This window comes from Daphnia pulex, chromosome 10 (assembly GCF_021134715.1).
Source record: "Daphnia pulex isolate KAP4 chromosome 10, ASM2113471v1".
NCBI lineage: Eukaryota > Metazoa > Arthropoda > Branchiopoda > Diplostraca > Daphniidae > Daphnia > Daphnia pulex.
The window spans coordinates 533,156-560,846 of record NC_060026.1 but is presented as its reverse complement, the minus strand read 5'-3'; the positions used below and the strand labels follow the sequence as shown (position 1 = coordinate 560,846).

At 40.1% G+C, this 27,691-nt stretch overlaps 8 protein-coding genes and 3 long non-coding RNA genes across 17 annotated transcripts; 5 read left to right on the top strand and 6 right to left on the bottom strand.

The window, feature by feature from the left end:
* Window positions 1-381: 381 nt before the first annotated feature.
* LOC124204531 lies at window positions 382-2,098 on the bottom strand. Of its 2 annotated transcripts, none has more exons than XM_046601610.1 (6): window positions 1,969-2,098; window positions 1,320-1,714; window positions 1,170-1,241; window positions 959-1,095; window positions 742-888; window positions 382-655 (listed from the first exon to the last, which is right to left on the bottom strand). In XM_046601610.1, coding segments are annotated over exons 2-6 (735 nt in total). In that variant the 5' UTR covers window positions 1,698-1,714; window positions 1,969-2,098; the 3' UTR covers window positions 382-654. The 2 variants fall into 2 exon arrangements, with proteins under 2 accessions (XP_046457566.1, XP_046457565.1); XM_046601609.1 differs by having other exon boundaries at window positions 745-888.
* A 1,904-nt stretch (window positions 2,099-4,002) lies between these two features.
* On the bottom strand, window positions 4,003-5,277 carry LOC124204529. The gene is made up of 4 exons (XR_006878960.1): window positions 4,753-5,277; window positions 4,516-4,570; window positions 4,376-4,441; window positions 4,003-4,307 (listed from the first exon to the last, which is right to left on the bottom strand). It is a non-coding gene; the product is annotated as an uncharacterized LOC124204529 (long non-coding RNA).
* A 703-nt stretch (window positions 5,278-5,980) lies between these two features.
* On the top strand, window positions 5,981-7,230 carry LOC124204528. The gene is made up of 3 exons (XM_046601607.1): window positions 5,981-6,218; window positions 6,286-6,625; window positions 6,689-7,230. Exons 1-3 carry the CDS (start codon window positions 6,048-6,050, stop codon window positions 7,153-7,155), a joined length of 978 nt encoding a protein of 325 aa, XP_046457563.1. The 5' UTR covers window positions 5,981-6,047; the 3' UTR covers window positions 7,156-7,230.
* On the bottom strand, window positions 7,226-9,725 carry LOC124204527 (4-aminobutyrate aminotransferase, mitochondrial-like). Its single transcript, XM_046601606.1, has 10 exons — window positions 9,448-9,725; window positions 9,200-9,372; window positions 9,030-9,129; window positions 8,781-8,952; window positions 8,600-8,712; window positions 8,341-8,538; window positions 8,120-8,277; window positions 7,927-8,048; window positions 7,709-7,855; window positions 7,226-7,642 (listed from the first exon to the last, which is right to left on the bottom strand). Exons 1-10 carry the CDS (start codon window positions 9,643-9,645, stop codon window positions 7,512-7,514), a joined length of 1,512 nt encoding a protein of 503 aa, XP_046457562.1. The 5' UTR covers window positions 9,646-9,725; the 3' UTR covers window positions 7,226-7,511.
* Window positions 9,726-11,434: 1,709 nt separating this feature from the next.
* LOC124204522 (tyrosine-protein kinase HTK16-like) lies at window positions 11,435-13,389 on the top strand. 2 transcript variants are annotated; one of them, XM_046601601.1, is made up of 4 exons: window positions 11,435-12,081; window positions 12,153-12,380; window positions 12,445-12,938; window positions 13,007-13,389. In XM_046601601.1, exons 1-4 carry the CDS (start codon window positions 11,435-11,437, stop codon window positions 13,150-13,152), a joined length of 1,515 nt encoding a protein of 504 aa, XP_046457557.1. In that variant the 3' UTR covers window positions 13,153-13,389. The 2 variants fall into 2 exon arrangements, with proteins under 2 accessions (XP_046457557.1, XP_046457558.1); XM_046601602.1 differs by having other exon boundaries at window positions 13,010-13,344.
* On the bottom strand, window positions 11,907-17,851 carry LOC124204526. 2 transcript variants are annotated; one of them, XR_006878957.1, is made up of 8 exons: window positions 17,463-17,851; window positions 16,962-17,186; window positions 16,544-16,617; window positions 14,896-14,997; window positions 14,556-14,830; window positions 14,300-14,469; window positions 13,547-13,668; window positions 11,907-11,999 (listed from the first exon to the last, which is right to left on the bottom strand). It is a non-coding gene; the product is annotated as an uncharacterized LOC124204526 (long non-coding RNA). The 2 variants fall into 2 exon arrangements; XR_006878958.1 differs by lacking the exon at window positions 17,463-17,851 and adding an exon at window positions 17,265-17,433.
* LOC124204521 (serine/threonine-protein kinase/endoribonuclease IRE1-like) lies at window positions 14,373-16,364 on the top strand. Its single transcript, XM_046601600.1, has 4 exons — window positions 14,373-15,070; window positions 15,141-15,368; window positions 15,444-15,937; window positions 16,009-16,364. The coding sequence occupies exons 1-4, from the start codon at window positions 14,373-14,375 to the stop codon at window positions 16,152-16,154; spliced, it is 1,566 nt and encodes a 521-aa protein (XP_046457556.1). The 3' UTR covers window positions 16,155-16,364.
* Window positions 17,827-19,827, top strand: LOC124204523 (serine/threonine-protein kinase/endoribonuclease IRE1-like). 2 transcript variants are annotated; one of them, XM_046601603.1, is made up of 5 exons: window positions 17,827-17,974; window positions 18,113-18,788; window positions 18,880-19,122; window positions 19,193-19,699; window positions 19,762-19,827. In XM_046601603.1, the coding sequence occupies exons 2-4, from the start codon at window positions 18,649-18,651 to the stop codon at window positions 19,695-19,697; spliced, it is 888 nt and encodes a 295-aa protein (XP_046457559.1). In that variant the 5' UTR covers window positions 17,827-17,974; window positions 18,113-18,648; the 3' UTR covers window positions 19,698-19,699; window positions 19,762-19,827. The 2 variants fall into 2 exon arrangements, with proteins under 2 accessions (XP_046457559.1, XP_046457560.1); XM_046601604.1 differs by lacking the exon at window positions 17,827-17,974 and having other exon boundaries at window positions 18,104-18,788.
* Window positions 19,828-20,122: 295 nt separating this feature from the next.
* On the bottom strand, window positions 20,123-20,858 carry LOC124204524 (ribonuclease Y-like). The gene is made up of 3 exons (XM_046601605.1): window positions 20,762-20,858; window positions 20,629-20,701; window positions 20,123-20,545 (listed from the first exon to the last, which is right to left on the bottom strand). The coding sequence occupies exons 1-3, from the start codon at window positions 20,771-20,773 to the stop codon at window positions 20,244-20,246; spliced, it is 387 nt and encodes a 128-aa protein (XP_046457561.1). The 5' UTR covers window positions 20,774-20,858; the 3' UTR covers window positions 20,123-20,243.
* A 396-nt stretch (window positions 20,859-21,254) lies between these two features.
* Window positions 21,255-24,303, bottom strand: LOC124204520. The gene is made up of 9 exons (XM_046601599.1): window positions 24,058-24,303; window positions 23,852-23,948; window positions 23,722-23,793; window positions 22,677-23,080; window positions 22,233-22,616; window positions 22,041-22,165; window positions 21,860-21,982; window positions 21,565-21,790; window positions 21,255-21,495 (listed from the first exon to the last, which is right to left on the bottom strand). The coding sequence occupies exons 4-9, from the start codon at window positions 22,737-22,739 to the stop codon at window positions 21,379-21,381; spliced, it is 1,038 nt and encodes a 345-aa protein (XP_046457555.1). The 5' UTR covers window positions 22,740-23,080; window positions 23,722-23,793; window positions 23,852-23,948; window positions 24,058-24,303; the 3' UTR covers window positions 21,255-21,378.
* Window positions 24,304-24,463: 160 nt separating this feature from the next.
* On the top strand, window positions 24,464-27,691 carry LOC124204518. 3 transcript variants are annotated; one of them, XR_006878953.1, is made up of 5 exons: window positions 24,464-24,624; window positions 25,058-25,153; window positions 25,238-25,406; window positions 25,502-25,729; window positions 27,643-27,691. It is a non-coding gene; the product is annotated as an uncharacterized LOC124204518 (long non-coding RNA). The 3 variants fall into 3 exon arrangements; XR_006878955.1 differs by having other exon boundaries at window positions 25,487-25,729; XR_006878954.1 differs by having other exon boundaries at window positions 25,058-25,186; window positions 25,260-25,406.

Below are 27,691 nucleotides of genomic sequence, written 5' to 3'. Positions count from 1 at the left end.
GGGAGTTATCCAACACGTGAGTTTATACGTGTTAGTATGAATTTTCGTTTTAATATTTAACGCTATCCGCACAGTTGGGCGTGTTTTTCTCAGCAAATGTTTCTTGAGTTTTATTGTGTGTGGATGTGTTAAGAAAATTAGGCTCGTCATATTATATCCAAATCAGCTATAAACGTAAAAACCTTGCAAACAACCGTGATCCGCTTCCACCAAAGTGCATATCCTAAAAGTAAATATGCATATCAAGTTGCCGTGCTTATTCAATGGAAAGACTCACCAGGATACCAATATCAAATGGAATATTCTATCAACGTTGGGTGCATCGTTCATATTGTTGTTGACCTTGACATTGTTTTAGTTGAACTACTGTTACTCCTTCAAAAGCATTATTCCCCAACAGCCGATTCGACGTAAGGAATATTGATTAAACTCATTTAGAATTTTTGTTGTATAAATGTTCACTATATATGACTATATGTCGTTTATAATCTTGGGAACTAAGTCGTAAATCAAATAGATCTCTTTTGATGTTTTTCTCGTCAATTGCCGCGAAATTCTTCAAGAGTCGATAGATTGTAAGCATTAATCAAGGTAACGTTGAACGAAGCCGAATACTGCGGATGTGTAGTTCATCACCAGGCATTCACGAACCTCCCTGTTTATCCCGACAACGAAAATGCATTATTTGAATAATTCCTGCGTTAACATCTAACACTATAACACAGGCAAATATATTTACACTACCTGGCTGAGCAATGATAGTAACGGTGGATGGCGGTTTGAAGAACTTCGTGAGTCACTGTTAAATAATCCACTTTTTCTTTCCGTTTGCCAATGGCGGCAGACTGCAAAACGAGACACATGGACGTTTCCACTTTACCAATCAATCTAATTCGAATCGAACACTTTTTGTTTTTAATGATAGCATTTTCATTTTGTGGTTTGACAAGTGACTCACTGACGAAGGATTTGAAGATGGGCGAGGCTTTCTGACGGGCACAATCTGGCGGAATTGTAAATGTCGCGTATGATTGCGTACAGATGAAGCACCACAATTATCAAGCTGCGATAGATCTCTTGTAGCTGAATGTCTTCCTGTGTAAAACGCAAAGGGAAAAATACGTCACAAAATATAAGAGTATACAACTGAAGAATGGGTCATTTTGAACCGTAGAGAAACCGATGAGTAAATTGTCTGGAGGAAGTGACTCCAACTTGTATCCAGCGCATTTAGGTAGCACCTTTTTCATTTCAATATTAAAGGCAGTCAAGTGAATTTAAAAACAATAATAATAGGAAACTATATGGAGGTTACAAACCGAGGGCGAATAAATGCGGCTGGTCAAGTGCAATGCTTGTGAAACGACAAGTTTAAACTCTTTAGTCAACGAGGACTGCTCCTCTTCTCTCCTGGCGTCGTTCAATAGACAAAGCAGTTCTGCGAACTGCTCGTCTACTAGGTTAGAACCGATGAAACCGAGTGCTGCTGGATGCGCAATTCCCCCATTTCTTAATGTTAAATCTCTCCACGTTGCAGGCGACGCGTATAGCTCTTCGGAGTAAAACACGTTAGATGATGAGAAATCGCAAGGATCGACTAGCGAGGGGATGGAAGGGAAGCGCAACAATGCTGGTTCTTTTATCTTCTGCTGAAGTCTGATGGTCTCCAAACTCGTCATCAAATCTTCAGACGCCATTATCACTAGAAAATAGACTGTCGGAAAAATTAAAATTCAAATCAAATCAAATCAATCGGTGAAAACAAATAAAGCTAGGCCTAATAAATTCTTGAATTTTGTCTTATTGATGAACTTAGCCTACAGATAAAACAAATAGAGAACATCACAATATATGTCCTACTGCCGTTATATATCCGATCGATTATTGAATCGATTCAATGCGCAGTCAGGTATTAGACGTTAAGGTTCGGGTTGCGAAGAAGAGACTGCTGTCAAAATTAAAACGTACCTTGCTTTTTTATACTATACTGATGGAAAGCTCGAGAAAAAGAAGCGAGGCGTGTCCGTATTATTTACATTGCACCTTTCCTGGAAGTGTTTCGGATGATCGTCCAGCAGTTCCGCAACTGAAAACCCAACTGAAAACCTTAAAGAAAAAAGAAAGAAAAATTAAGGCCTGGGGACAGGCACGAGCACGACGAAAATCTCTCGAGTCGCACACAGGTGAAGGCATAGTACATTGAGGTCTACGCTGCAGGTTAACTCAAATTTAGATAACCAAAACCCAATTTTCAACGTTATAAGAAAGAATAAGAGAAGGGAGTCCAGAACTGCTTGACAGGTTCAATGGTTATGTTTTAAGTAGGTCGTGTAATCATCGCCGGCACTGGCTGCTGTCAGCATATATCTTTTCGGTGGGAAAATTTTAGACGGGCATTATTATAAAACAGAGTTGATGTTTCACTTTTTTATCTTCCAATGTAGCAATGTTTCTCAGTCTATTTCTTAAACTGGACATCAATAAATTCGAGGAAAAAAAGAGAGCGAAAAGAAAAAAAAAACTTGTTTTATATGGGTTTCCCAACTGGCCACTGCGACTGCGTGTTTCATTTCATCCCTGTAGGCACGAGCTATCAGTCCTTCTTGGTATTAGACGGTACTATAGGGCGCATGAATAATAAAAATGTGTAGTAAAAATGACTATACTTTCACGTCATCGTTGGGTTTCACCAAATTGAATATCAGATAATTTCTGACTGTGCTGGAAAAGGGTGACTTTCGGTTCACCCCTTCAACGTATTATAGAGCGAGCCAACGATTTCTCTGTGTAAAACCGGTTGTCCTCCAACAGCAGCAGCTGCATAAATATCCCGTACAGCGCAATTAAGTGCGCAAATACCCATTTTTGTTGAAATAATATACATACATAGCTAGCTAATGACGGGCCTTGTCGGATTGTTTTGATTGAGCGGATCTCTACAATACGCAGAATTTGAAGGACTTAATTTGAAGGAGCAGTATCATAGTAGAATGATAAATAAGCTTAAAAAAAGGCATATTATAGAAACCTGCTTCGCGCTGTCATAAAAAGTATTTCAACTCGTTGTAAAACGATTGCGCAATCTATGTACATAATTTTGGTGTGATATCAAATGTAATTTGAAAACTATAGGGATCTGAAATTTATACAATATTAATAAAAACGAAATGCCGACCTATCCAAGTCAAATGTGGTCCCCGTTTCAGGCACATTCGATCTCAGTTGCTTCCTACATAATCAATCAATTTCCCCGTTCGTAATTTTGGCACCTCCCTCCCCATCGATCAATACGGAGGCGTGGCGATCGGGATCAAATAGTATAACAATTGCTAATAATTACCAATATAATATAATAATATTTCGACAAGCCACGATTGAGAGGGGAAGTGCATGCACGCCAAATCCTAATGAGAATACGCAATGCTTAAGCAAACAGAATACTATGGCAGGAACTAACCCAACAAAATTAAAAAGATCGCCAAGTCTCTCGTTTACACATTAAAACCCTGTGGTTAATAGTCATTTGCCTAAAACATTAGGCCTACAGCTAAACCATTTCCTTTAACCCACTAAAGCTAGAAGGCTGTATAACTTGGCTGTACCACTCAATAAGAATCATCACTTAATTATTGAGGTGAAACAAGATCCAGGAAGGCATAAGGTGAGTAACCTAATGTATAAACAGGAGAATTTTGAGAAATCCCAAATAACATCTGCCACATATTAAATCCCTCCATTCAGTAAGGGCAGGGAATTTTATGCATTTTTGTTGCAGAGCCATCGCGTATATGCATCGTAGGCCTACTAAGCTATCATATAATGACAGTGAAATCATTTGAATTTCCTTTACCTATATATAAGCATCAGTTGAGTATGCCACCAATCAAATATTAAGAATAACCTGTAAGATAAAGACTTGTTAAATGAAATATCTTAATTGTCACGATGTCATTGAAATGTCACTGACCTCATTCAACACTGTCCTTCAGACTGGTTCGGTATAAATAAATTATCATTCGTAGCTAATCACCCCAACGTGAAACTCTAATTACTAATGAGAAACGCTTATCTCCCCACCACAAAAACACTGAAGACACAAAAAAGCTATCCGATTCATTTTAGAATAAAATATAACATTTGGAGCTTCAATGTTCTCTGGATATTTTATCCTTTCTTAAGTTATCACAAAAGTTTTGTTTAACAGGGATAACAAAGCTTGAATAGAAACGGAAATGATTTTGAAAAGAGCAATACACACGTACCTTTCAAGTGACTTGTCCTATATACACATTGTCTAGAAGAACAACCTAAATGAGAAAAGAAAACAATTAGATTCATAATAATCGGGCATGTTTTAAAATTGAAGGATACATACATCAGTGAATGTAGATAAAGTATAAGGATGATGGATAATTAGGTGATGCATCGTTACAGGGCAGGCCTACCTCAGAGAGAAAAAGTTGTTTCTTTAGGCCTACTTTCATTTAGAGCTTTTAGAAATGAAATTTTATTAACCTCAATGAATTTAAAGTTAGTTTCACGACGTCAGCAACATCACTCACTGGATTACCTAAGATAACACACAAATTAGCTTTATGAAGAGCAGAGGAGACGGGTATGTTAAAAATCAGTGGGTAATTAATTGACCTTGTCAAATTCAAATGAACGAGAGTTGAAAAATCATCAAGAATAGAGTGATAGAATCAATGCTTGATTGTGATAGAAACCTGTTTTCTGTTTTGTTATACCCACCACGTTTAGGACGCATAATGGGATGGCCGAACAACGACAACAAACAGTTCGTGAGTCCAATTACACGGAAAAACATAAAAACTTGTATCTAACCTCTAGGACAACTGAAACATCCCGTAAATTCTATTGCACCGACAGCCTGTCGAAGCTCAAAATGCATATTTGGCTATTCCATCGACAGACGCCGCTAGGGGCGCTGTAATCGATCGGTCGGTGCTTCATGGCCCATGCCGATCTGTCAATTTCAATCGTGTCTCTAATATCTCTAGCACAAGCCAAAAAGAATGTGGTCTGGCATCAACGAAATTTCTTCTACCGACGAGTTTTTCTATGTACAACGGATAACTACGCAATGCCCTATTAATAACAAAATTAGAAAAGAATTAAGACAGATTATTCAGTCAAATTAGCAAATGTTCGCAGAAAATGTTGTCTGTACAAATGGCTTCGTGATTCAGCTGAGAAAGAAACCCAGCCATTCGCCGAATACTTGGGTCAGTTGAATTCAAACGCAACTAACTATGACGGTTTTTGTTTACTGCACTAGTGCACTTCGACCGATAAATAAAAACCACAATGTATCCGGATAGAGGCTGAAAAATATGTCCGACAATTATCATTTCGCAACGTATAGGCTACAGTGCGTTTTAACGACTACCCTTATTTATTTTATAATCGCGGCTAGCTTCATAAATTATTGTTAACTAAACTTGCAACACGAGACACACACTCCAATACATGACTCATTTGGGGACAATGAAAAGCGGCCATCATGGATTTTTTCTTACCCTGCCTCTTGGTAAAAATAAGACCGGCAGATTCAAAAATGTTGTCAAGTTAATGTCTTTGTTCAGAATTTCAGACCAAGTTACCGAATTAAAATAACTATAAATTAAGTCCACGAATGTAATAAATTGATAATCAGTTTATAAAATGAAAAAGTGTGGCCGCAAATTTAGTAGTGAAATATATTTTGACGATTTTAACAGTTTTCTGCTGGAGAAAATGTGCAATTGCTTTGTGCTGAGCTGAGAAATGCATCCATGTTATGAGCTTTGATCACAACACACGATTTACTCCCAATCTCTGTTGACTCTGTACAAGGAAAACTGCAACATCAAATCCTTTTGACATTTTCATATCTACATTGACGTTAAACGACTTAGCTTCACACCGTGTGTGTTTATAAATAAAGATATGGAAGGGAAAGCTCGAACGATATATACAGATAGGAATCGCCATCTTTAAGCCAAAGTCTAATTTATGTAACGTCGTTTTACCTTCTATATAAATTGATGCACAGCCATCAGTCGACCAAGCAGAACCAACCGCAATTGCAAGTTGAAAATGGCTGTGTCGTCATTACCGAAGATGTTGAGCATCCTAATTTTATTGGCGTGTCCCAATTACTTGACCGGAGCTTCAATTACTTTAGAAGACAATCTGCAACTACTCGCCGTAATTATGTTCTTAATTCTTTTCCACTTAAATTTTAAACACTTAAATTTAATTTCTTTATAAATTTAATTTCAGAAACTGATGGAACACAAAATGAATCAAATGGAATCGAAAAATAATCAACTTGAGTCGCAGCTTCAACATCTTCGTGAAGAGTTTACGTCTAAAATCAATCAACTCGAGTCTAAAGTTCAAGAGCAAGAAAGGCTTTTAATGGCCCACCAGAGCCCATCGAGTTTGAAATCAGTTCAACTTAAAAGCAACGACGAAACTTACGGCCAATCAAAGGCAATGCCAACGTCCTGCGAAGACTTGCGGGTAATCGGGCACATCTGGAGCGGATTGTATTCCGTAATGGGAACTAAAATGGTCCAATCTGTTTACTGCGACTTCACCAAACAGATTTCTGACCCTGGTAACACTCGCCAATCAGTTTAATTCTTATCAAAAACGTTTTAAATAATTAATGTAATAACAGGTTTCCAGCAAGTGCTTGGTAATGTCGACATTAAATCCACCTCGGCACATTTCTACGCCCAGCGAAACACTGACGGCTTCGCCCAAACCAACACGCCAATCATCTTCGAATCGATCAAACTCAACGACGGAGGATCGTACAACAGTGGGACCGGGAGATTCACGGCGCCAGTCGGCGGGAAATATTTCTTCTCCTTCACGGGATTGGTGAAATTCCCGGCCTACTCTTATCTGATTCGCACCGACATCGGAATCTACAAGAACGGCGCATTCGTCGGATTCAGCCAGGCGGATGAAGTGGTCAACAGCGGATTCCAATACGAAACCATTTCCCTCCAATCGACGCTCGAATTGGTCAAAGGCGATCAAATCTGGGTGGCCATTTCTTCCATTTCGTCAGGTGTCACCCTAGAGGGCAATGCCTACACCCACTTTAACGGTTTCCTACTGGAGCAAACCTTGTTTTAAACCCAAATGAAAAACTTTAATAACAATTCAATTAATCGATTATAAAATGAAATAAAAGGATATACAATCATTAAAGCCTCTGTCGTCTTTTGCTGAAACTCAAATCATGAACAATAATTTTGATAAAACTATATGGGGTGGCAGAGAAACAAGGAAAGATGAAGCGGACCTTAAGATAAGGTATAATAATAGAACATTCAGAATATAGGAGCTATAACTCTCTGATTGCACAACATTCCGGAGATAGTACTACCTGTTGAAAGGGGGAGGGGGGCTATTATTCTAGAAAATTGATTCCGGAATTAAATTGCGCGTTCAAGTATATAGCCTAGAACACTGAAATTGTCGTGGAACTTTTAGACTTTGTTGTCCATCTTGTGAAGGGCCTTTTCCAGTCTGTCGAGGAAAATGGCTGCGTGGTGCGGTTGGAATACCAGTGAGGGACGCAAACGAACAGCCACTGGGCCAGCTCCTCCCGTTTGAACACCTAGAACAAAATTATGAACTTTAGCCCGTCATTTTAAACATATACAATTTATTAGATGCATCATACCTTCGACTTTCAATTGTTCGACCAGCTGGTCACGTTTCGCCATGGAATCGCAGTCGAACGCGCAAAATGTTCCGCGTCCCCTGACGTTTTTCACCAGGTTGGGATATCGCTTACCGAATCCCTTGAGTCCGTTCAACAAAATGTCTCCTATTTAATTCAAATTTAATGAATTCAAAAATACGTTTAATGATGTGCAAAAATATTTAGAGATGACGAACCGGTCACTTTGACGTTTTCAATCAGTTTGTCCCGTTTGATGACGTCAATGACTTTTTCCAACAAGACGACCTTCGATGGCTCTCCCATCCAAGTGTTGAATATTCTGTAGCCTTCCCGCGGCCTGAAATATAATCAACAGAATTCACATTTAAATAAAATTTGTTTTTAATTGAACCGGAATGTGTGACTCACCTGAATTCGGGGAGGGAAAAGTATCCGCCGACCAACATTTTCTTGGAATACGTGACGATGTCGACCGGGTGTTCCAAATTGAAATGATCGTGACACCAAAATTCGCCCGTCGTCCCTCCGCCCGTTTGCACTTCGTCAATGAGCAACGCAGCGCCGTTCTGATCATTAATTAACAATTTTAACATTTCCCGCATCGTTTTAAAAGAAATAAAAGAAGAAACCTTTTTGGCAATTCGTTGCAGCTGTTGGAAAAAGGCGGGTGATGCGTGATGATCTCCTCCTTCGGATTGGATGGGCTCGATGACCACGCCGGCCACATTTTTCCCGCGTTTGTTGTACCGCTCGAAGAGTTCCTCCACTTCGGCCAGGCAGCGGCGATCCTCTTCCTCGTTCTCCCGGACGAAATCTTCCAGCGGGTACTGCGTTCAATTCATTCACGATTGGAATTATAATTCATTTAAAAGTTATTATGAAATTAACCTTGTAGCGGGGGAAGGTACCAATCGGCCAGTCCATCGTCGGGATGTCCAATTTGTGGACTGGCTTGGTATGCGTCGTGATTAACGTGCCGAACGTTCGACCGTGAAAAGCACCTGCGGCGACGAAAGAAAGAACGAGGATTACAGCAGGTGTTTCAAGACATTAATTATTCTAAATATACCCTTGAATGACAGCAAAGTCAAGTCTGAGACACCGGGCGTCTGATTCATGACGCAACTCGTTTCCTCTTCCGGCGTGTAGGGCGCGTCTCCTCTCTGCTTCCGGCGGAACCAAACGAATATCGCCTTGTACGCGTTCTCGTTCGAGCAGGATCCGCACGCCATCGTCGTTACCTTTTAATCAATGAATTAATTTTAGCCAAATTTAGAATAGCATTTGAAAAAATGTATTTAGCTATTAAGCTACATACTTCTGTGTGTCCTTTAGGGGCGACACGCAACAAGGAATTGTAGACTCTCTGCGGATAATTTTCTCCGGGAAATACGCCAAGGGCGGGTCGATTGATGAATCTATTCATTTAATTTAATTTTTCCTTTTTAAAATAAAATTTTCAAAAGAAGCGGGTCAATATTGACGTACGTTCGAATGTTTTCCTTATCTTGCAAGACGTCCAATAATTCCGGGTGATTGTAGCCCAAAGGCACGGAAGAAATTTGAGTGTAGACGTCCAGCAAAATGTTGCCGTCGACGTCGTACAAATAATTGCCTATGCTCTTTGAGTAATCAGCAAACAACTGCACAGCATCTGAAATCTGATTTTTAATCAAATAGAAATTTAAAAATAAATGATCGCATATTTACGTACTATATATCTGATTATAACTCACTTGAATTGTTTTCATTTCAGCCAACATGGCCAGGGATCTTGGGCCTGGAATGGCCGTTTTGACTTCGGGACCCGCCGGTTCTCCAGCGACGAAAGCCGATGATAGATACCTAGCATTATTGGCCAATAGGACGTTTGCCGGATTGTGAATGGAACATTTAACCGAGTTAAACGAATTCAATAAATTCCTCCAAATCATTTTTTGTTCTTTTGCGTTGTGTGTAATGAGCAGCAGAGCAGGGTAGGGACTTGTTAGCGAAGCGAACTGATTTCATTAACTGCGCAGCGATTATGGCCTGTCCTTATGTACATGTAGTCTAATCTTCTCCCAAATGCTATGTGATAATATGGGGAAAAGCAATCTATCCGTTTGACTAGAGGTCCTGTTTTGTATTGATTTAAACTTGGCAGCGCAATGCAAACACGGAGAGAGCATCAGTCGATGTTTGTTTACAAGAATCTTTTGTTGTTTTGTTCGAGTCTGTATCTCTCGTCTCAAAGTTCAGCCAGTAAAGACAGATAACGAGTGCTAGCTGCGAGGGCGAATGTGGGTTAAACTTTACGAAAAATGTTGTTATTTTTAAATTGACAGTTTTGAATTCCCGCGAATTAGCAATATAAACAAGATTGAATGACATTTAATTAAACACAAACGCGCCGACCCGCTTAACTATCGATTAGTTTTAAAAAACGGATAGTAACTTGCTTTAAAATTCCATCTGGAAACTTCGACGACTTAATTCTTTTTTTTACATAATGATTTTTATGTTTGAACACGGGAGGTATCAGATAAGACTATTGATCAAACGCCACCTTATTTACTGTTACGTCATACCTCCTTCTAGCGGCAGAGCCCTATTTCTGTCAATATGAAATGGATCTAGAAATTTCGAAAAATATTTGGACAGTATTACTTGCTACCGCCGTTGGCATTTTATGTGGCCGCTATGTGGGTAGGAGAAAAAAAGGTCTCGATAAAAAGGGCCAGACAACGTCTAGCTAAAATTTGAAAACAAATCAAACGATAAAATTTGTTTCGCAGCCGAAAGTGTAACACGGCCGATAACGAGTTGATTGTTTGAGTGTTAAGGTTCGGTTGACGACCAAACGTTTGGAATCAAAAACAGGCTATACCCATCCAATCAGACCTTATTGTGTTGTTGTTATACGTAGCAAGATAAACATTCAAGTTACGGATTTAATATTAAAGGTCCATTTACCTTCATGCTCGGCGACGGTTTCTCCAGAAACTATTCAATCAACTCGGTGGCGGATGAAAGTATAGCCACGATAGAAGGGCGGAAGCAACTCCGCCTGCTGCAAAAAAAAAAAATACAATTAAACAATTAAAAATATAGATTGCATCGGCATTTCGTTTTTGGACTATAACAACATAGCAACATCAACTAGGCGGCGAGAAGCGATCAATAATTAACAAATGTGGGAGCCAAATTCTCATTTTGATGAAAACAATTAACTATACGATTCCAAGAAAAGACAACTGGCCTTGGCACGTGATTTAACTTGAGTATTTCTTCGTAGTAAGAAAAGGACATTGGCAAACAACGAATTCGAGGCTATTCCGGCAACAACAATTCCATGAATGGCATCTTGAGAACGACAAGGTCAAAAGAGGTTAAACTAACCGTCTCATTTCGTCAGCACCAACAAATCGTTCATTTGGCGAGTGCACTTGGAAGAAAGTGACAGGCCACTGACGTGTTTCTTCATTAGTGTTGCTGCGCTTGTTCAACTTGGTCAGATAAAAACTTGGTGGTTGTTTAGGTATGATTTTAGACTAGCTACATCGTTAATTTAATCAACGACCTAATTAAATTCCACAGCCCAGTATTTTTTTTTAAATTTGATTAAACGAATGGGTGATTTTGTTGCTGATGGCCAATTTCTTTGGTGGTAGACCTAATTTTTTGTTTTCTTAGTTTATAGTTGGAATTGCTTAGACATTATATCCAATTTTGGCAAATGAAATGAGCAAAGAAGTGCTGGAAACGGAGAGCTGTTACGAAATGGATTTCACGCAACGTTGCGGAGACAAAGTCGACGTCAGCAAAGACCAGAAAGTCTCTATAATGGTAAAGAAAGTGAAAGTTCCCGTTGGAGGTGAGAATAAAGCCTTGAACTGCACCCACTGCAAAGTGACGTGTCAATACCCTGGCAATTCAAACATTTCGACCGCCGAGTCTTCTTCCTGCCCGGCCTTTGAGATGGAAGACATGGGGGCAGCCGCACTTGATTCCGATTTTGTCTCCGTAAGTTGGGCGTGCAAGGTGTGTCCCGGCCATTGCCTTGGCGGAGTCCACAAATACGAGGATTTCAAATGGTACTTTACCCAAGAAACGACGAACTCGATGGAGGACCAGCATCTGGACGAGGAAGAGATAACGAAGAACTGGAAAAAGAAAATCGAAAAGGAAATTGAAACCCTCCGTCTCGACGTGCTGGAGATGAAAGCGCTGGCTAATAATCCGCCCACCACTAGGCCCGAAAACATCCAGGAGATGATCACACCTGAGGAGGACATCAACAAGAAACCTGCTGGTGAAGATGAGAAAATCGTCAAGGGTTTGTTTGAAACTACCATTGAAAATGGGGAAAATGGCAAATCGACAGAGCAGTATGAAATTTCTAATGATGATTATTAATTCAATTAAAATATTAATTTGTGTTTCTATTATATTAATCTAGAATCCCGGAGATTAAACCATTGGAATTCAAGCTCGAATTGGGAAACATGATGTGCTCGGGGTATTACCGTGCATTTTTCGGTGGTTCCTTCAATGGAGAAAAAGTTGCCATCAAACGAGTTCGAGCTGACAGAACCAAATTCCATGAAAATGAAGAAAAAATACTTAATAAATTCAATCATCCCAACGTCATTAAACTTTTGCAAATGACGCAGGATGCCAATTATCGGTCGGTTGGTTTGATTGTTCAAATGCGAATAAGTAGTTTACTGATTTGGATTTTTTAAAATCAGATTTTACGTCTTTGAACTGTCCGCTGGTACCATCGATGACTTTTGTTCACGCGATTACAAAGGGAAAATGCCAAGTGATGACGAAGCTCTGAAGCAGATGGCCGCAGGTTTGCTGTACATTCACGGCAAGCGATACGCCCACTCGAACATCAGCCCTTACAGCGTTTTAATTTCATCTTCCGAGCCCGTCCGGTTGATGATTGCCAAATTCGTCTCGTGTGAGCCAACGACTAACACGGGGACCTTTTCGATTGAATATTTCATGGGCGGTAGCGCTGAGGTGTGGATGGCACCGGAACTTTATGATTATTACGATTATTACGATGGTTATACCGACCAACAGCCAGTCAACTCCTTTAGCATTGCCTGCGATACGTGGTCACTTGGATGCCTCTTTTTCTATTTCCTAACGAGAGGAGTTCATCCTTATGGGGATGACGATGAAACCATTCCATGGAAAGTTCTGATGAAACAAAAACCTGTCAAGCTTGAAGGTAAGTTGATTGAAGAAAAATTCCTTTTTAAAATCAAAATAATTGAGAAATTCGTTTTCTTCCGTTAGAAGCCTTGCAGGCATCGAACCACGAATTGAGTCCAGTTTACGAGTTGATCCGTGATATGATCGACCCACAACCGGAAAAACGTATTTCGCTTGAATCTGTCGTTAAGCGACTAGAGAATGTGTTACCCCCATCAGCAACGGCCTAATTCTCCTACTTCCGCTCAATAATGGGAACTGTCCATCAAAACAGATGAAAATGGACAATTTTAAAAATGTTGAAATAAAAAAACGAGAATTCGCTAGAGCTGGAAGAAATAATCTAAAACAAATTTACAATTAATGAAACAGCAATTACAGCTCTAAATTTTGGATATTGATACTCTTAGGCGCTCTTAGGGTCTACGTTACAATTTCTTATTAATAGATTGACGCGATTAAGAAAAACAAACATCCACAACTTATTCACGTGAGTGATGCAAGAATGTAGATGGTTTTTCTATCAAAATCAATTTTGAGAAAGACAACGATCAACGTTATTGTGTTGTTATACGTAGCAAGATAAACGTTCAAGTATGGATTGAATATTAAAGGTCTAATTACCTTCATGTTCGGCGATGGTTGCTCCAGAAACTATATTTCATCGACTCGGTGTCGAATGGAAGGGATGGAACTGATGGAAGTATAGTAGAGCCACGATGGAAGGGCGGAATACACTCCGCATGCTGCAAAAATACAATAAAACAATTACCATTAACGTAGATTGCATCGACATTACGTTTTCGCGCTATAACGACAAAGCAAAACCAACGGAGTAAGCGACGAGTAGCGATCAAAAATTAACAATTTTTAGTGGGAGCCAAATTCCTAATTTGATGAAAAACAAAATCAAGCTATCGATTCCAAGAAATAAGACAACCGACCTTGGCATGTGTTTGCATACGTGGCATACTTTAAAAAAAAAATTAAAGACAGTGGGAAAAGGACGAACAAGGTTGTCGCGGCAACAACAATTCTATGAATGCATCTGGGAACGACAAGGTCAATAGACGTTATTTGTCCGTCTCATTTCGGCAGCACAATTAAACTCATTCATTTGGCGAGTTCATTTGGAAGAAAGTGACGGACGTTGGAAGAACGTGACAGGTCGCTGGCGTGTTTCTTCATCTTCATTAGTGTTGCTGCGCTTGTTCAACTTGGTCAGATAAAAACTTGGTCGTTGTAAAGGTATGATTTTAGATATAACATCGTTAATTTAATCTATGACGTAAATGAATTCCACAGCCCAGTATTAAAAAAAAATTAGAATAACGATGGTAGGGTTTGTTATACCAAACGTTGATGGCCAATTCTTACCATTTCTGGTGGTAATTTCTGATTTTTGTTTGTTGGTTACATAGTGGGATTTATAGACAGCGTCACTGATACCATGTATCCAATTTTGGAAAATCAAATGAACTGTCACGAAATCAAAATGGATTCTATCCAACGTAACGGAGTCGACGTCGACAGAGACCAGCAAGTACCTACGATCAAGAAAGTGAAAGTTCCCGTTATTGGAGGTGAGAATAGAGCTTTGAACTGCACCAACTGCAAAGTGACGTGTCATTACCCTGGCAATTCAAACATTTCGACCGCCGAGTCTTCTTCCTGCTTAGCCTTTGAGATGGAAGACATGGACGACGTTGGGGCAGCACTTGAATCCGATTTCGTATCCGTAAGTTGGGCGTGCAAGGTTTGCCCCGGCCATTGCCTTGGCCGAGTCCACCAATACGAGGATTTCAAATGGGACCACGTCCAAGAGGAACAGCCACGAATCCTGCACGACATGTGTGAAAACTCTGTAGACTCGATGGATCAGAATAACGAGGAAGGAATAATGAAGTGCTGGAAAAAGGACATGGAACAGTTGATGTTTAAGCATGAAAAGGCAATGGAAGAGATCAACCAACGTCTTCTGCTGGAGATGAAAGCGCTGGCTCCTGATCCGCCCACCACTTGGCCCGAAAACGTCCAGGAGATGATGACATCAACTGAGGAGGACAACAAGAAACCTGTTGGTGAAGATGAGAAAATTGTCAAGAGTTTGTGCGACACTACCATGGAAAACAGCAAATCGACAGAGCAGTATGAAATTTCTAATGCAGATTACTGTTTCAATTAGATAAATTATTAATATGGGATTTAAATAACAAAGAATCTCGAGTATTGAACCATTGGAATGCAAGCTCGAATTTGGAAGCGTGATATCCTCGGGGTTTTACCGTGCACTTTTCCGTGGTTCCTTCAATGGGGAAAAAGTTGCCATCAAACGAGTTCGAGCTGACAGAACCAAATTCCAGAGTAAGGAAAACAAAATTCTTGGTCAATTCAATCATCCCAACGTCATCAAACTTTTTCAAGTGACGCAGGATGTCAATTATCGGTCGGTTGGTTTTATTTTTGAAAATTATTCGATTTTGATTTGAAATTTACTGATGAATTTTGTTTTTTAAAACAGATTTTCTGTTCTTGAACTGGCCGCTGGTACCGTCGATGACTTTTGCACCCGCATTTACGATGGGAAAATGCCCAGTGATGCCGAAGCCCTGAAGCAGATGGCCGCAGGTTTGCTATACATTCACGGCAAGGGATTCGCCCACCTGAACATCAACCCTTACAGCGTTTTCATTTCAACATCCGAGCCTGTTCGGTTGATGATCGCCCAATTCAGCTCCTATGTGGCTACGACTGACACGGGAACATTTGCGATTGGATGTTACTTTAAAGGAAGCGCTGACGTGTGGATGGCACCAGAAATTTTTGAATTTTTCTATTATTACGACGGTTATGGCGACGAACAGCCAGTCGACTCCTTTAGCATTGCGTCCGATATTTGGTCACTTGGATGCCTCTTCTTCTATTTTCTAACGAGAGGAGTTCATCCTTATGGGGATGACAATGATATTATTCCATGGAAAATTCTTATGAAAAAAAACCCTGTCAAGCTTGAAGGTAAATCTTTTAAAGAAAAAATTTCCTTTTTTTAAATCGAAATAATTGAGAAATTCGTTTTCTTCCGATAGAAGCCATGCAGGCATCGAACCAAGAGACGAGTCCAGTTTACGAGTTGATTCGTGACATGATAGTGACGGAACCGGGAAAACGAATTTCACTGGGAAATGTCGTTAAGAGACTAGAGACTTTATTCCCCGCATCTGTAACGGCTTAATTTTCCTACGGACGCTCAATAATGGGAACTGTCTACAGCAATGCAGATATAAAAAGGGAAAAATTTTTAAATTAAAAATATTTAAAAAAAATAACGAAAATATGGTTCGCAAGAGCTGGGTGAAATAATCTAATACAAATACAAAATGTATAAATAATGAAACAGCAATTACAGCTCTAAATTTTGGATATGGATACTCTAGGGTCTACGTTACAATTTCGTATACACGTGAGTGATGCAAAAATGTAGCCTAGTATCGTTTTTCTATCAATATCAATTTTGAGAAAGACAATCAACGTAATACGAAAGGAAATAGACTTGTCAAAATCGGCAACAATTGTCTAATAAGGAGGGAGAGAAACTAGGCGGTTTTTAAACGTCCATTTTACCTTCATATACTCGGTGATCAATTTCTCCAGCAACTGCTCAATCGACATGGTGGCGGATGATTCAATTTCACCTCCTGTGACACAAACACAATAAAACCATTACTAACGTGTATTACATCACGTTTTAATTATATGAAACGGAGTAAAATCGTTAATTAAGCGGCTAGGGACGATCAATAACTCGTCAACCTTTTGAGTCGTCACAGCCCAGTGCTGAAGTTGCACTGAGCATTTGGCAGTGCCTAAACCCATTTTCACTTTATAGCTATTCCCTGAAAAAAGAGTCAAAGGACTGTGGGTAAAATCCAACGTGACAACACAAAATATTTATGAGGTTGAGCAGGGAGTTGTTATGTCAAATCCCTGGTTGGTAAACATATAACATTCAATAACTGAAAGGCAAGGAAATGATTAATACCTAATAAGATGAGACACTTTGGATTTCTCCCACGGTTGAGAATTGTAGGGAAGACTGAACACAGCATTATCGATGAGAGAATACTTTTGCAGTACATTCCGCAGCAAATGGTATACGCTATGATTCCAAGGAAAGACAATCAAGCAATGTTCACAGGAATCCACAGCAGGCTCTTACATCATCAAGTAACGGGTGGGTGCAAACCCATGAAATCATTGTAGTACCCTGAATATAAAGATTAAAGAGATTGTTAGAATAAAATTAGATAAGCAACACCTTTTGACACTAATCTAACCAACATACCAAAAATTCATCATCAAAATCATTTAAGCAAGTAAACTCTATTTAGTGTAGTACAGTGTTGGCCACCCAGCACCCCAACAGCCATAACTAGTTATTAAACACAAGCACCAAAAAAGGATATAGCAGCTACTACTATATCAGGAGAATATCTAGCCGCAATCACAACACAGAGAGCAAAATCGCCAAACTAATAATCACCTGATAAAACAAGGTCCATAAAACAAACAATTCAGCAACAAACCATGTGCTTGTCTTGTGGGGAAAATCGCGAAGCAGACGAATTACCATTACCGTAGGTTTTCAGGTTACCATGGTTACAACTTTAGCTAGGTCAATCCAGCCCAGTCGAACCAAAAATTCAAAATAACTAGTATTCAACAAGTTGGCCTACTTTCAAGTAATAATTAACTAAATCCGATTCCGAATAAAAAGAACTGACCTTGGTATGTATTGCTTAAATATTTCTTCGTAATAAAAAAATGAGATGGGAAAACAACGAACAAAAGGTTATTCCGGCAAGTACAATTTCGCTATAATGACGTCTGAGAATTACAAGGTCAGAGGAGGTTGTCTGTCTCGTTTTGTCAGCACCAAAACTTGTCATTTGTCGAGTGTACTTGGAAGCCAACGGACGTGACAGGTCGCTGATGACGTGTTTCTTCATTAGTGTTGTTATACTCGGAAAAAGATAAAACTTGGTCGTTGTAAAGGTAAGCTCAGATTGCATCACTATTGTAATGTATGTAGGAGCTCAGTATTTTTTTAATTTTAATTTGAATAACGATGGGTGGGTTTGTTACAAAACGCTGATGGCCATACCATTTCTGATTTTGGTTTGTTCGTTTTAGACCAGCGTCACTAATACCATATCCAGTTTTAGTAAAAAAGCAAAGAAGTGCTAGACACGAAGAGCTGTCCCGAAATCAAAATGGATTCCGTGCAACGTTGCGGAGATAAAGTCGACGTCAGCAAAGACCAACAGCAAGTGGTGCCTACGATGAATAAAGTGAAAGTTCCCATTGGAGATCAGCAGAATAAAGCTTTGAACTGCACCAACTGCAAAGTGACGTGTCAATACCCTTGCCATTCAAACATTTCGACCGCCGAGTCTTCCTGCCCAGCTTTTGAGATGGAAGACGTGGGGGCAGCCGCACTTGATTCCGATTTTGTCTTCGTAAGTTGGGCGTGTAAAGTGTGTCCCGGCCTTTGCCTTGGCGGAGTCCACAAATACGAGGACTTCAAATGGGACTTTGTCCAAGAAACGACGAACTCGATGGAGGATCAGCAGGACCAGCAGCTGGACGAGGATGGGATAACGAAGAACTGGAGAAAGAAAATCGAAAAGGCATTAGAAGAGATCACCCAACGTCTCGATGTGATGTAGATGAAAGTGCTGGCTAATAATCCGCCCACCACTTGGCCCGAAAACGTCCAGGAGATGATGACATCAACTGAGGAGGACAACAAGAAACCTGTTGGTGAAGATGAGAAAATCACGGCGAAAGACAACCAATCGACGGAGCAGTAATAAAACCATTTCAAATGAAGATTATGTTTTTTTAAGTGAGCCTGCAATAAATGCGTTCTGTTCATTTTTATTTGAAATAATTGATAGAATCTCGGCGGAGAAAAGACCATGGGAATCCAAGCACGATCAGACAAATTTTATATGCTCGGGAGAATTCTTTGATCTTTTCCGTAGTTCCTTCAATGGGGAAAAAGTTGCCGTCAAGCGAGTTGAAGTTGAAGGTTTAACCCCATTCGACGAAAAGGTAGAAGAAGTACTTGGACAACTTGATCATCCCAACGTCATCAAACTTTTGCTAGTCACGCAGAATGTCGATTATCGCCTTTTTAGGTTGGTTGGTTTGATTTATCACATGTAGATGGTTTACTCGGGGTTTACTAATGACATTTTTAAAAATCAGATATTACGTCTTTGAACTGGCCGGTGGGACCGTCGATGACTTTTGCGACCGCGATTACAAAGGGAAAATGCCCAGTGATTCCGAAGCCCTAAAGCAGATGGCCGCAGGTTTGCTGTACATTCACGACAAGCGATTCGCCCACCTGAACATCAAACCTTCCAGCATTTTCATTTCAACATCTGAGCCCGTCCGGTTGATGATCGCCAAATTCGGCTTGTGTGAGCAAACGACGGATGCGGGAACATTTTCGATTGGATGTGACAACGGAAGCGGCGAATTCGGGTGGATGGCACCAGAAATTTTTGAATATTTCGATCATCTCGATGCTGATAGCGACGATGATGATGAGGAAGAACCAGTCAACACCTTTAGCATCGCGTGCGATACGTGGTCACTGGGATGCCTCTTCTTCTACTTTCTGAAGAGAGGAATTCATCCTTTTGGAAAAAAACAATCGAGTCATTCGATGGAACATTGCAGCGGAAGAAAGTCCTGCCAAGCTTGAAAGTAAGTTTTCCAGTAAAATTCCTTTTAAAAGTCAAGATAATAAAACCGTTTTCTTACGTTAGAAGCCATACGGACATCAAACAAGGAATTGAGTCAAGTTTACGAGTTGATTCGTGACATGATCGAGACCGAACCGGGAAAAAGAATTTCACTGGGAAATGTCGTCAAGCGACTAGAGACTTTGTTCCCACCATCGGCAACGAGCTACGACAACAAAGACAGAAAAGACGATCAAGCAACGCTAGATGGTGACGATGAGTAATCGCACAAGTCAATTAGTACAAGTCAAGATATTGAAATGTGTTAATTATTAGGCCCTATTGAATGTCGGAATAGTAATCTACCGCAAATATAAGATGTACAAATAACACTGCACTAAATTTTGCAACTTGATCATTAACCAAGTCCAACTTATTCATTAAATGCAGCAGTGTAATTTGTATTAAAATCAAAAGTTAAAAAGCAATACAATCAACATAATAGGAAATGAAATAGACTTTTTGCCAAAGTCGGCAACGATTGTCTATAATGACGCAGCTAGAACCTAAGCGTGTACATGATCCTCCACTTCCGGCTCGGCTTCTTTTTCCGTTTTCTTGACACTGTCAGTTTTCTTGACATGTTTATCTTTCTCGACGAATTCAAGTACCTTGCCAAGGGCTTTAATCTTATCTTCATGTAAAGCTTCAAGTTCTTGAAGTTTCTTCTGGTGTTCGGCTTGCAGTTGGTGGGTGTGTTGATCGAGCTCCTCTTGTCGCTTGCGCAAGTTGTCCTCCATCGCTTTCACCTGTTGAACTCGAATGTCCATTTCCGCGGCGCGCATCTTCAACATTTCCATTTCAACAGCTGCAATTCAACATCATGAAAACGTCAGAGCACAGGTCAGACACCATTGACTTGATAATATGGATAATATAGATTCAATTTACCGTGCTCGTCAACAGGATCGGTCGTTGCAGTTACAGAGAAAACCAGGGCGACCAAAGCCAAGATGCTAAAAATCTGTGCAAAATATAAGTCATTGAGTGCCAATAATTCAGAAAATAATTGAAAAATTTTTACCTTAAAAGTCATGATGAAATTATTACAGAGGTTGTTGACTGTTTTGATGATCAAAATAATCTGTACAATTAACTCGCATCGACAGCGGCTTTTATAGCGGAAAACTGGCCGGGAATGATGTCATACTGACGTGGCTGCAGTTGACCATTGGCGTCTTAACGACACGATTTGGGCAAGTGGAATCATATTATAGCAACATGAACTAGCGACAGGGCTCAGGTGTATACAATGCTCACAATAAAATCAAATATCTCGTACGTGACTTACTATTAGTTGGATCGATTCAATTACATCAATTGGACACAAAACTTGACTTCCAATTTCACTTGGGTAAAAAGATATTCGGTTTGCACTGGTTAACACTGGATAAATCACACGTAATTTATTTGCCTAGCTGTGCTGAGTTTACTTTACTTCTGGCTCTAAAGGTCATCATGATACTTGCAAAAAGGATCATATGAAAATTTAGGAAACGAAAAGACCGATAATAAAATTATTTTAAAGAACTAATTGTATTTTGAAAAGAGAAAGAAAAGAAACAATCAGCAAATAAAACGGGGGAGATTAGATTTCAATTCCGTATTAGTGCTTAAATGCGGATCCCTGAGGGAATGGTTTTAATTCTTGGGGGAGATTCCATTGACGAGGACGGCCAAAGCGCCCTTCCAGGAGGCCAAATCATCAGAGGAGACACCGCTGGCACCCAAAGAGTCCATCAGAAGGCGGCCAAAGTCCTGAAATTATAACAAGTACAGAGTTAATTTGGCTAATACTAATAAATACACCTCGGCAGCTTATCTCACCTCCCAAGCGCTGCGGGGGATGCTACGGGCGGTGTGAGTGTAGCGCATGTAGTTGACGTTGCCCAACAGTTGGAGTTTGTCGTCCATGGCCGAGACGATCGTGTCCAGGCGGTCGGCAACCAAAGCGACTTGTTTATTGAACTCGACATCGCCAGTTAAAGAATCAACGGCGACTTTGCCGAACTTGGCAAAGTATTTCTGGATGCGGGGAGTCTCCTTGAAGAGCCTTATTTAATCAAAGAGTTGTTGTTTAATTAAACAGAATACGCCCAGTGAATTAAATTATAAATCTCACTTGATCATGATGGCAGAGACCATAGCGTTGCGTCCACCTCTGACGTTCTCCCAGCTCCTCTGGACGTCACGGATTTGGTGGGCAGACAATTTGGTCTGGGGATCAGCCAAATCGTCGGGGTTCCTATCAAGTTAAATGCATTAAATCAGCGTTCTTAGCCAGCGATATTGAGAATAATTACTTGAGGGTCTTGGAGATACCAGCAACCAAAGCGGCGATTCCGTTCTTCCAGGCTTGTTGGGCCTCAGAGTTGAAGGTGCTGCCCAACTCTTCAGCGAGGACTTCCTCCAGGATGGCACCGAATTGCTATTACAATTTGAATTAAAATCGTTTAATTATGTCCTGATTAGAAATCGTTTTTACTGAAATCAACCTCGAACATGATGGGGGTAGCACTACGGGGCTGATGGGCAGCTCCGAGAGCGTTGAGTTGGCCGGCCATCAGCTCCTGGCTGGACAGGGACTGGATGACGACATTCAAACCGGCCAAAATGGTGTAGGCCTGGGCCAAGAAGTTGCCGTTGCTCATCAGCTCGTTCTGGGGCACATTGGCGAACTTGGTGAACATTTTCTGGTATTCGGGGTGAGCCTTGACGAAGCGGAAGAGAATCTGAGGAGCGACATCTCCGTCTCTCTTGGCCTGGTCCCAGGTTTTGCGGATGACACTGCGGTCGTGGGAGCTCAGGATGCCTTCCTCTCCTTCATCAGCCGAGACGGTGGTGACGGCAGTGGTGACAGTGGTGACGGTGGTACCAGGCTGGTAAAATATATCAAAAGAATTATGAAACATCAACTTAATTAATTGAATTTGACTTACCGCGTAAGAGCAAGCGCTGGCAAAGGCGATGACGCAAAAGAGAAGGGCTAACTTGAAAGCCATTTTGAAGCGATTGGAGAAGTTTTAGCACTGGGAATATCAGTCAGCTAAGTGATGCTCTTCCCAGCATTTCCAGTTGTCTTTTATAGTAGCAGCTGGGCTCGAAACACACACACGCAAGCAGCGGCTCACGTGATGTTTACCATGCAAACGAGTTCGGTAAGCCTAGACTTTGACATTTGAACTGTTCTCAATCACCAAGTCATCCCGTTTTTACTAGGATATTCTTCGGGGCGAATATGGAGATGGACGGACGTGATGTCCGTCACGTATTGTTTCTTCTCAACTGTTGCTGGTTGCAAAGTTTCCTGATTGGGCATTTTTCCAATGCTTCCTTTGTTGAGCTAGTTTAATTTAAAGATTAAAATCGTTTTAAAATTAATTTTAAGATATTCTAAATAGCCACACGAAACCAGCAATATGTTTTGCGAAATTAAATTCTGGTACACGGCGAAATACCTGAATTGTTTAACTGAAAATTTGATTTAATTAAAAATATGAATTCGAAATGCATTTGAAAATGTTGAGAGAAAAAAGACTTGATTCCCTATCATTTCTTACTAGATAAATTTTAAAGGGCTTGAATCTAATGCAATTAGGCTTACGTGACGCTGGTCCCGTTTTGAACATGTTACACGAGTTGCAAGTCAAACTAATGGGTATCGCGTGACATTTGACTAGTTCAGGATCATAAAAAGGGCCAATCTACGAGATATTTTGCTTTGTGGGATTGACAAGGCCAAGGAAGTTCAAAAGTCATGTGAGTGAGTGAGTCCTCCATTAACTTGTGCTCAGTTGCTCACTGCGGTATAGTTGACCAAGTCTTCAGCAAATGTTTACATCTGGCGAATTTCCAATTGATTCCTTTTAGAGCATTCCGTTCCAAATAAATAAGCGCACGTGCCCAATATCAGGAAAACATCTCGTTTGAACTAGTTTCTAACAGTTTGTTTACGACGCACAAAAAATTCAACGGAATTATTACCTGCTGAAACTCATCACCGTCGTTCATCGATGTCGGTGACTTTGGGACCCAAAAGTACGGTCATATTCCTAACTAAGAAATAAGGAATATTAAGCAATTAAAGTAAATGCTGTTTGCCTATTAAGTTTACATGTTTGGCTGCAACATGGTGAAATATTTCCATCGCCAGTTCCAACAGGTTCCAAATTTTCGGAACAATAACAATGGTATCAAAGTTTTTCTGTCGTCTGCTAGCAAAAAAGGATAACGTGTCAGTGTGTCAGCTCACCATAAATATCGTAAATCACTTGCACAAATTTAATAAAACTAACGTCAAAAGAACTTAAAACTTATTACATATCGTTTCTGTTTAGGGCACGGATAGATGGCTGTTACGAAATATTTGACTACAAAATTTTACAAATGGAGTTGGGGTGCTGTGGGTTTGATAATGGCAGGCAGGGTGACGAGATAATTATAACTTAAGTTCACTTTCAGATTTAAAATTTAAACATCTTAGTTGAGTAAATTGTTGACGTTCTGTTGTCCAATAATACGGGTTTGCTATTTGATTACGTTGTTCTTTTCGTGTGATGATCAAAGTTTTTCTCCCTCGTGTCAGCCATTTTTGTGGGTAGTAGGGGAGGGGGGATAATTATTCAAAATGGCCGCTGCTTACTCACCCCCTTTTTTCTTTTCCCCCTCATTCTCCCGCCATTTCAGCTCAATGCTTAATTGCCCTACCTGTCTACCTAGTCTCATTTACATTGCGGCTGCCGCGCGGTTTAGAAGCAGTGAAGTCGAGTCCTATAAACTTGCTTGTTACAATTTAGTGTGTTTTTAACTGTTTATTCGGTTAAAATCACTTAGAATATTGTTGTGATTTTGGGCTAGTGTTGGCAGTGGCACGTCCAGCAGTCTGTGGTATGTTATTTTCCTTAACTACCCTTATACTCGTTAATATTTTCCCTTGTTTGAATCGACCTTAATTGAATACCATGTTGAGACTTGATCAAAAGGAATTATGCTTGGTCAAAATTACATTGGGGCTATGCATAATGTGTTGACTTTGATATGCTCGAGTTTTCCCATTTTATTCAAGGCATCAGAGAGATCACGAGTAAACTCAGTGATGACTCTGAAGTAGCTTGGTAGAGTTTGGGATGTTAAGATGTAAGAAAACTTCGGTGTAAATATTCATAACTGCTAGCTATGCCTGCCCAGTTTTCAAAAGCTTTTGTTGTATGATTCTCAGATTGCAACTAGTGAAAAATGAAATGCAAAATCTTCTGTGTAAATTTTGTTACAATAATTCTGTGAAGCTGTGTAATGAATCTTTCTTTGAAATTTCCTACAGGATTTGGTGAATTCCAGGTATGAAACTACTGTGATGTATACTCATCCCAATATGTTACGAGTTCAGCAACATCAATTGTCATTAAAGAACAGTGGGGTACCTGATTTTATTTACCAATTCATTGCAAGTGTAGGTACACACATCAAAAAATAATTTGTTCATTTTCCTTGTTTCTAATAGATAACTTAAAATATTTGAGTAGAATGTTGTGCAGACTTGAAGAAACAGCGCACGTTTTGCCAAAATTTGAATTACAGATCGACTTAAAAAACGCCCTCGCCCAGAGCTCCAGTATCTCGTGGTGTGCAGCTACATCCAGCTGCGACGTTAGTGGAGATGATCTTTTCTGGTAAGCCGGTCGTCGGATTCCTAATGGAAACCCGCAGATTCGTCATCAGCTGTTTGCAACTGCCTCCTGTCCCGCTACAGTTTTCATTTTTGCAGGCTCCTGAACAAACAATTTCGTTGATGGCCACCACAACATTTCCCAGTGGATGATTTTTCTCTACAGGTTTGTTTTCCACTTCAAAAGGACAAACAGTTTGGGGATGTTGGCCGAGTTCCTGCAGTTCGTCCAAGATGGAAACGGTGCGAAATTCCACGAGTTGATCAGAGCCATTTGGGATTCCAGCGCATGGTAGGACCCAGAAAGTGGCCGAGAAGATGCAAAAGGTAACTAAAAAGAACAAATTTTGTATCGACATTGCAATAACTTTAAGTACTGGGAGTAATTCTGAGCAGTAACTGAGTCAGGACCCTGCTAGCACAAGATATCCATAGGATATCCTATGTTAGTCCCTTCATCCAAGGGACGTCTCGCCCTTTTGGGAACAACTAGGGATATCCATAGGATAATTTTTTTTGGTCGTCAAATAGACGTCCAATTTTTACGTCCGAAGGATGGAAAAGTTGGACGCATTTAGGACAATAAATATTGAATGTCCTGTTGACATCCATCTACCTTCCCAGTTCCCACCGTATATAATCCATACATGATAAAGTCTATAAATATCATATTGGAGATGAGCGGTGTAATAAAACATTATTTTAACTTAATTATCTGTAAATCTACGATATGATTTCTTTGTAATTATAAAAAATACATTAATTTTTGTAAATATTAAATTGAAATAAAATCTTCGCTTTATTCCATATTTAATATTCTCTCCTCCTTAAAATATTGTTGCAATAATTCAATCTAAAACTTTATTACTAAGTGCAAATATAAGAACTAGGTTATTATTCTATTCATTGTACAATTAAAATAAGGAAATATGCCACATCAGATGAAGACGTGGCAAAGAAATAAAAATGCAGCAGCATCGGTGAAAGAAGTAGTTGGATGGGTGACCCGACTAACCCGTGCCAATATCTTTTCTTCAATCCCCAAAATTTTCTTTCCCTACTATGTCCTTTGGTGACGTCCATTGACTGTCCACGGTGGGACATCCTTGGGCGCGACATTTGGATGTCCCGCGTACGGACTCAGGACGGACCGATGGGATATCCCATCGTCCGGAAAGGACACACACAGTCCGTCCTGGCGACGTAAAATTGCTAGCAGGGGAGTTGTGATGAATTCAGCTCTCGAATCCACAGTCTTTATATGAGAATGGAAGACGTCAATTGCAAAAGGTTCAGGGATGTAAGTGTCCGCATTAATCAAGTGTTGTTTAGTAATTGTTAGAGGTTTCTACAAATTATTCTTATACGTTCGATAATGCCCAGTCTCAATTTTCCCGAATTTTCCGTTAGTTTGGTGACGCGCGTTGCGTCATTCTACGTCCCCAAACAACAATCGTTATTTGCCTTTTCGACAGGATTCCAGTAGTACTGCACTTAAAAATTTATCCGCTTATTGATCACCGCATAACGTGAACCGGTTTTGGTTTGGGAAAGAACTTGACTTGTGAGTGCGCTCGTACTGGGGAGAACAGGCGGAATTCGTGAATCGGTGCGGATGTTGGAAAGTAAAACTGTAAAATAGGAAAGCCGTTGCCATGGTTATAGTACTTTGACTTTACAAAACATACGCACATGTTGTGTTTGACATCCTGTTTGACGTTTCCGTGACGTGTTCTTTACTTTTCTACCACATGTTCACCGATATCTGGGCCAGCCTACCGCAGTAATTCAAATTGTATTGCTAGAATATCGGTTTCCTACTGGAAAGAAATGAAACGCATTTCGCCATTGACCCAGATGTAAGTTTAAAAAAAGACAGTGGAGCAACTAATGAATTCCCGACTTAAGTAATTGTGTTTAACCCTTATGAAGAACTAGTTTTAGGGGAAAGAATGCAAGGCAATAGAATTAGTATGTTAGGTTTTCACGATTGGTACTGGAATCCGTCATTTCATGTTTCGCTGTGTGTCAATGTGCAACTATGAAAATTTGGTATTCGAATTTCTGAGGATCCTTCATATCGTTGTTCGAAATGTAACATTAAATGTCGTTCATGGTACAGATAGTTCTTCAAAGCGACTACAGAAGTTGCATGTTTAACTCTAATTTTTAATTCTCATGTGCATGCAACTGTATCAGCTTAACATTTAAATTAAATAGAATTTTTCTTTCGCCACTAGATTGAAAAGACAAGATCCGCAGCTCCAAGACAATTCCTGCTCAACTTGT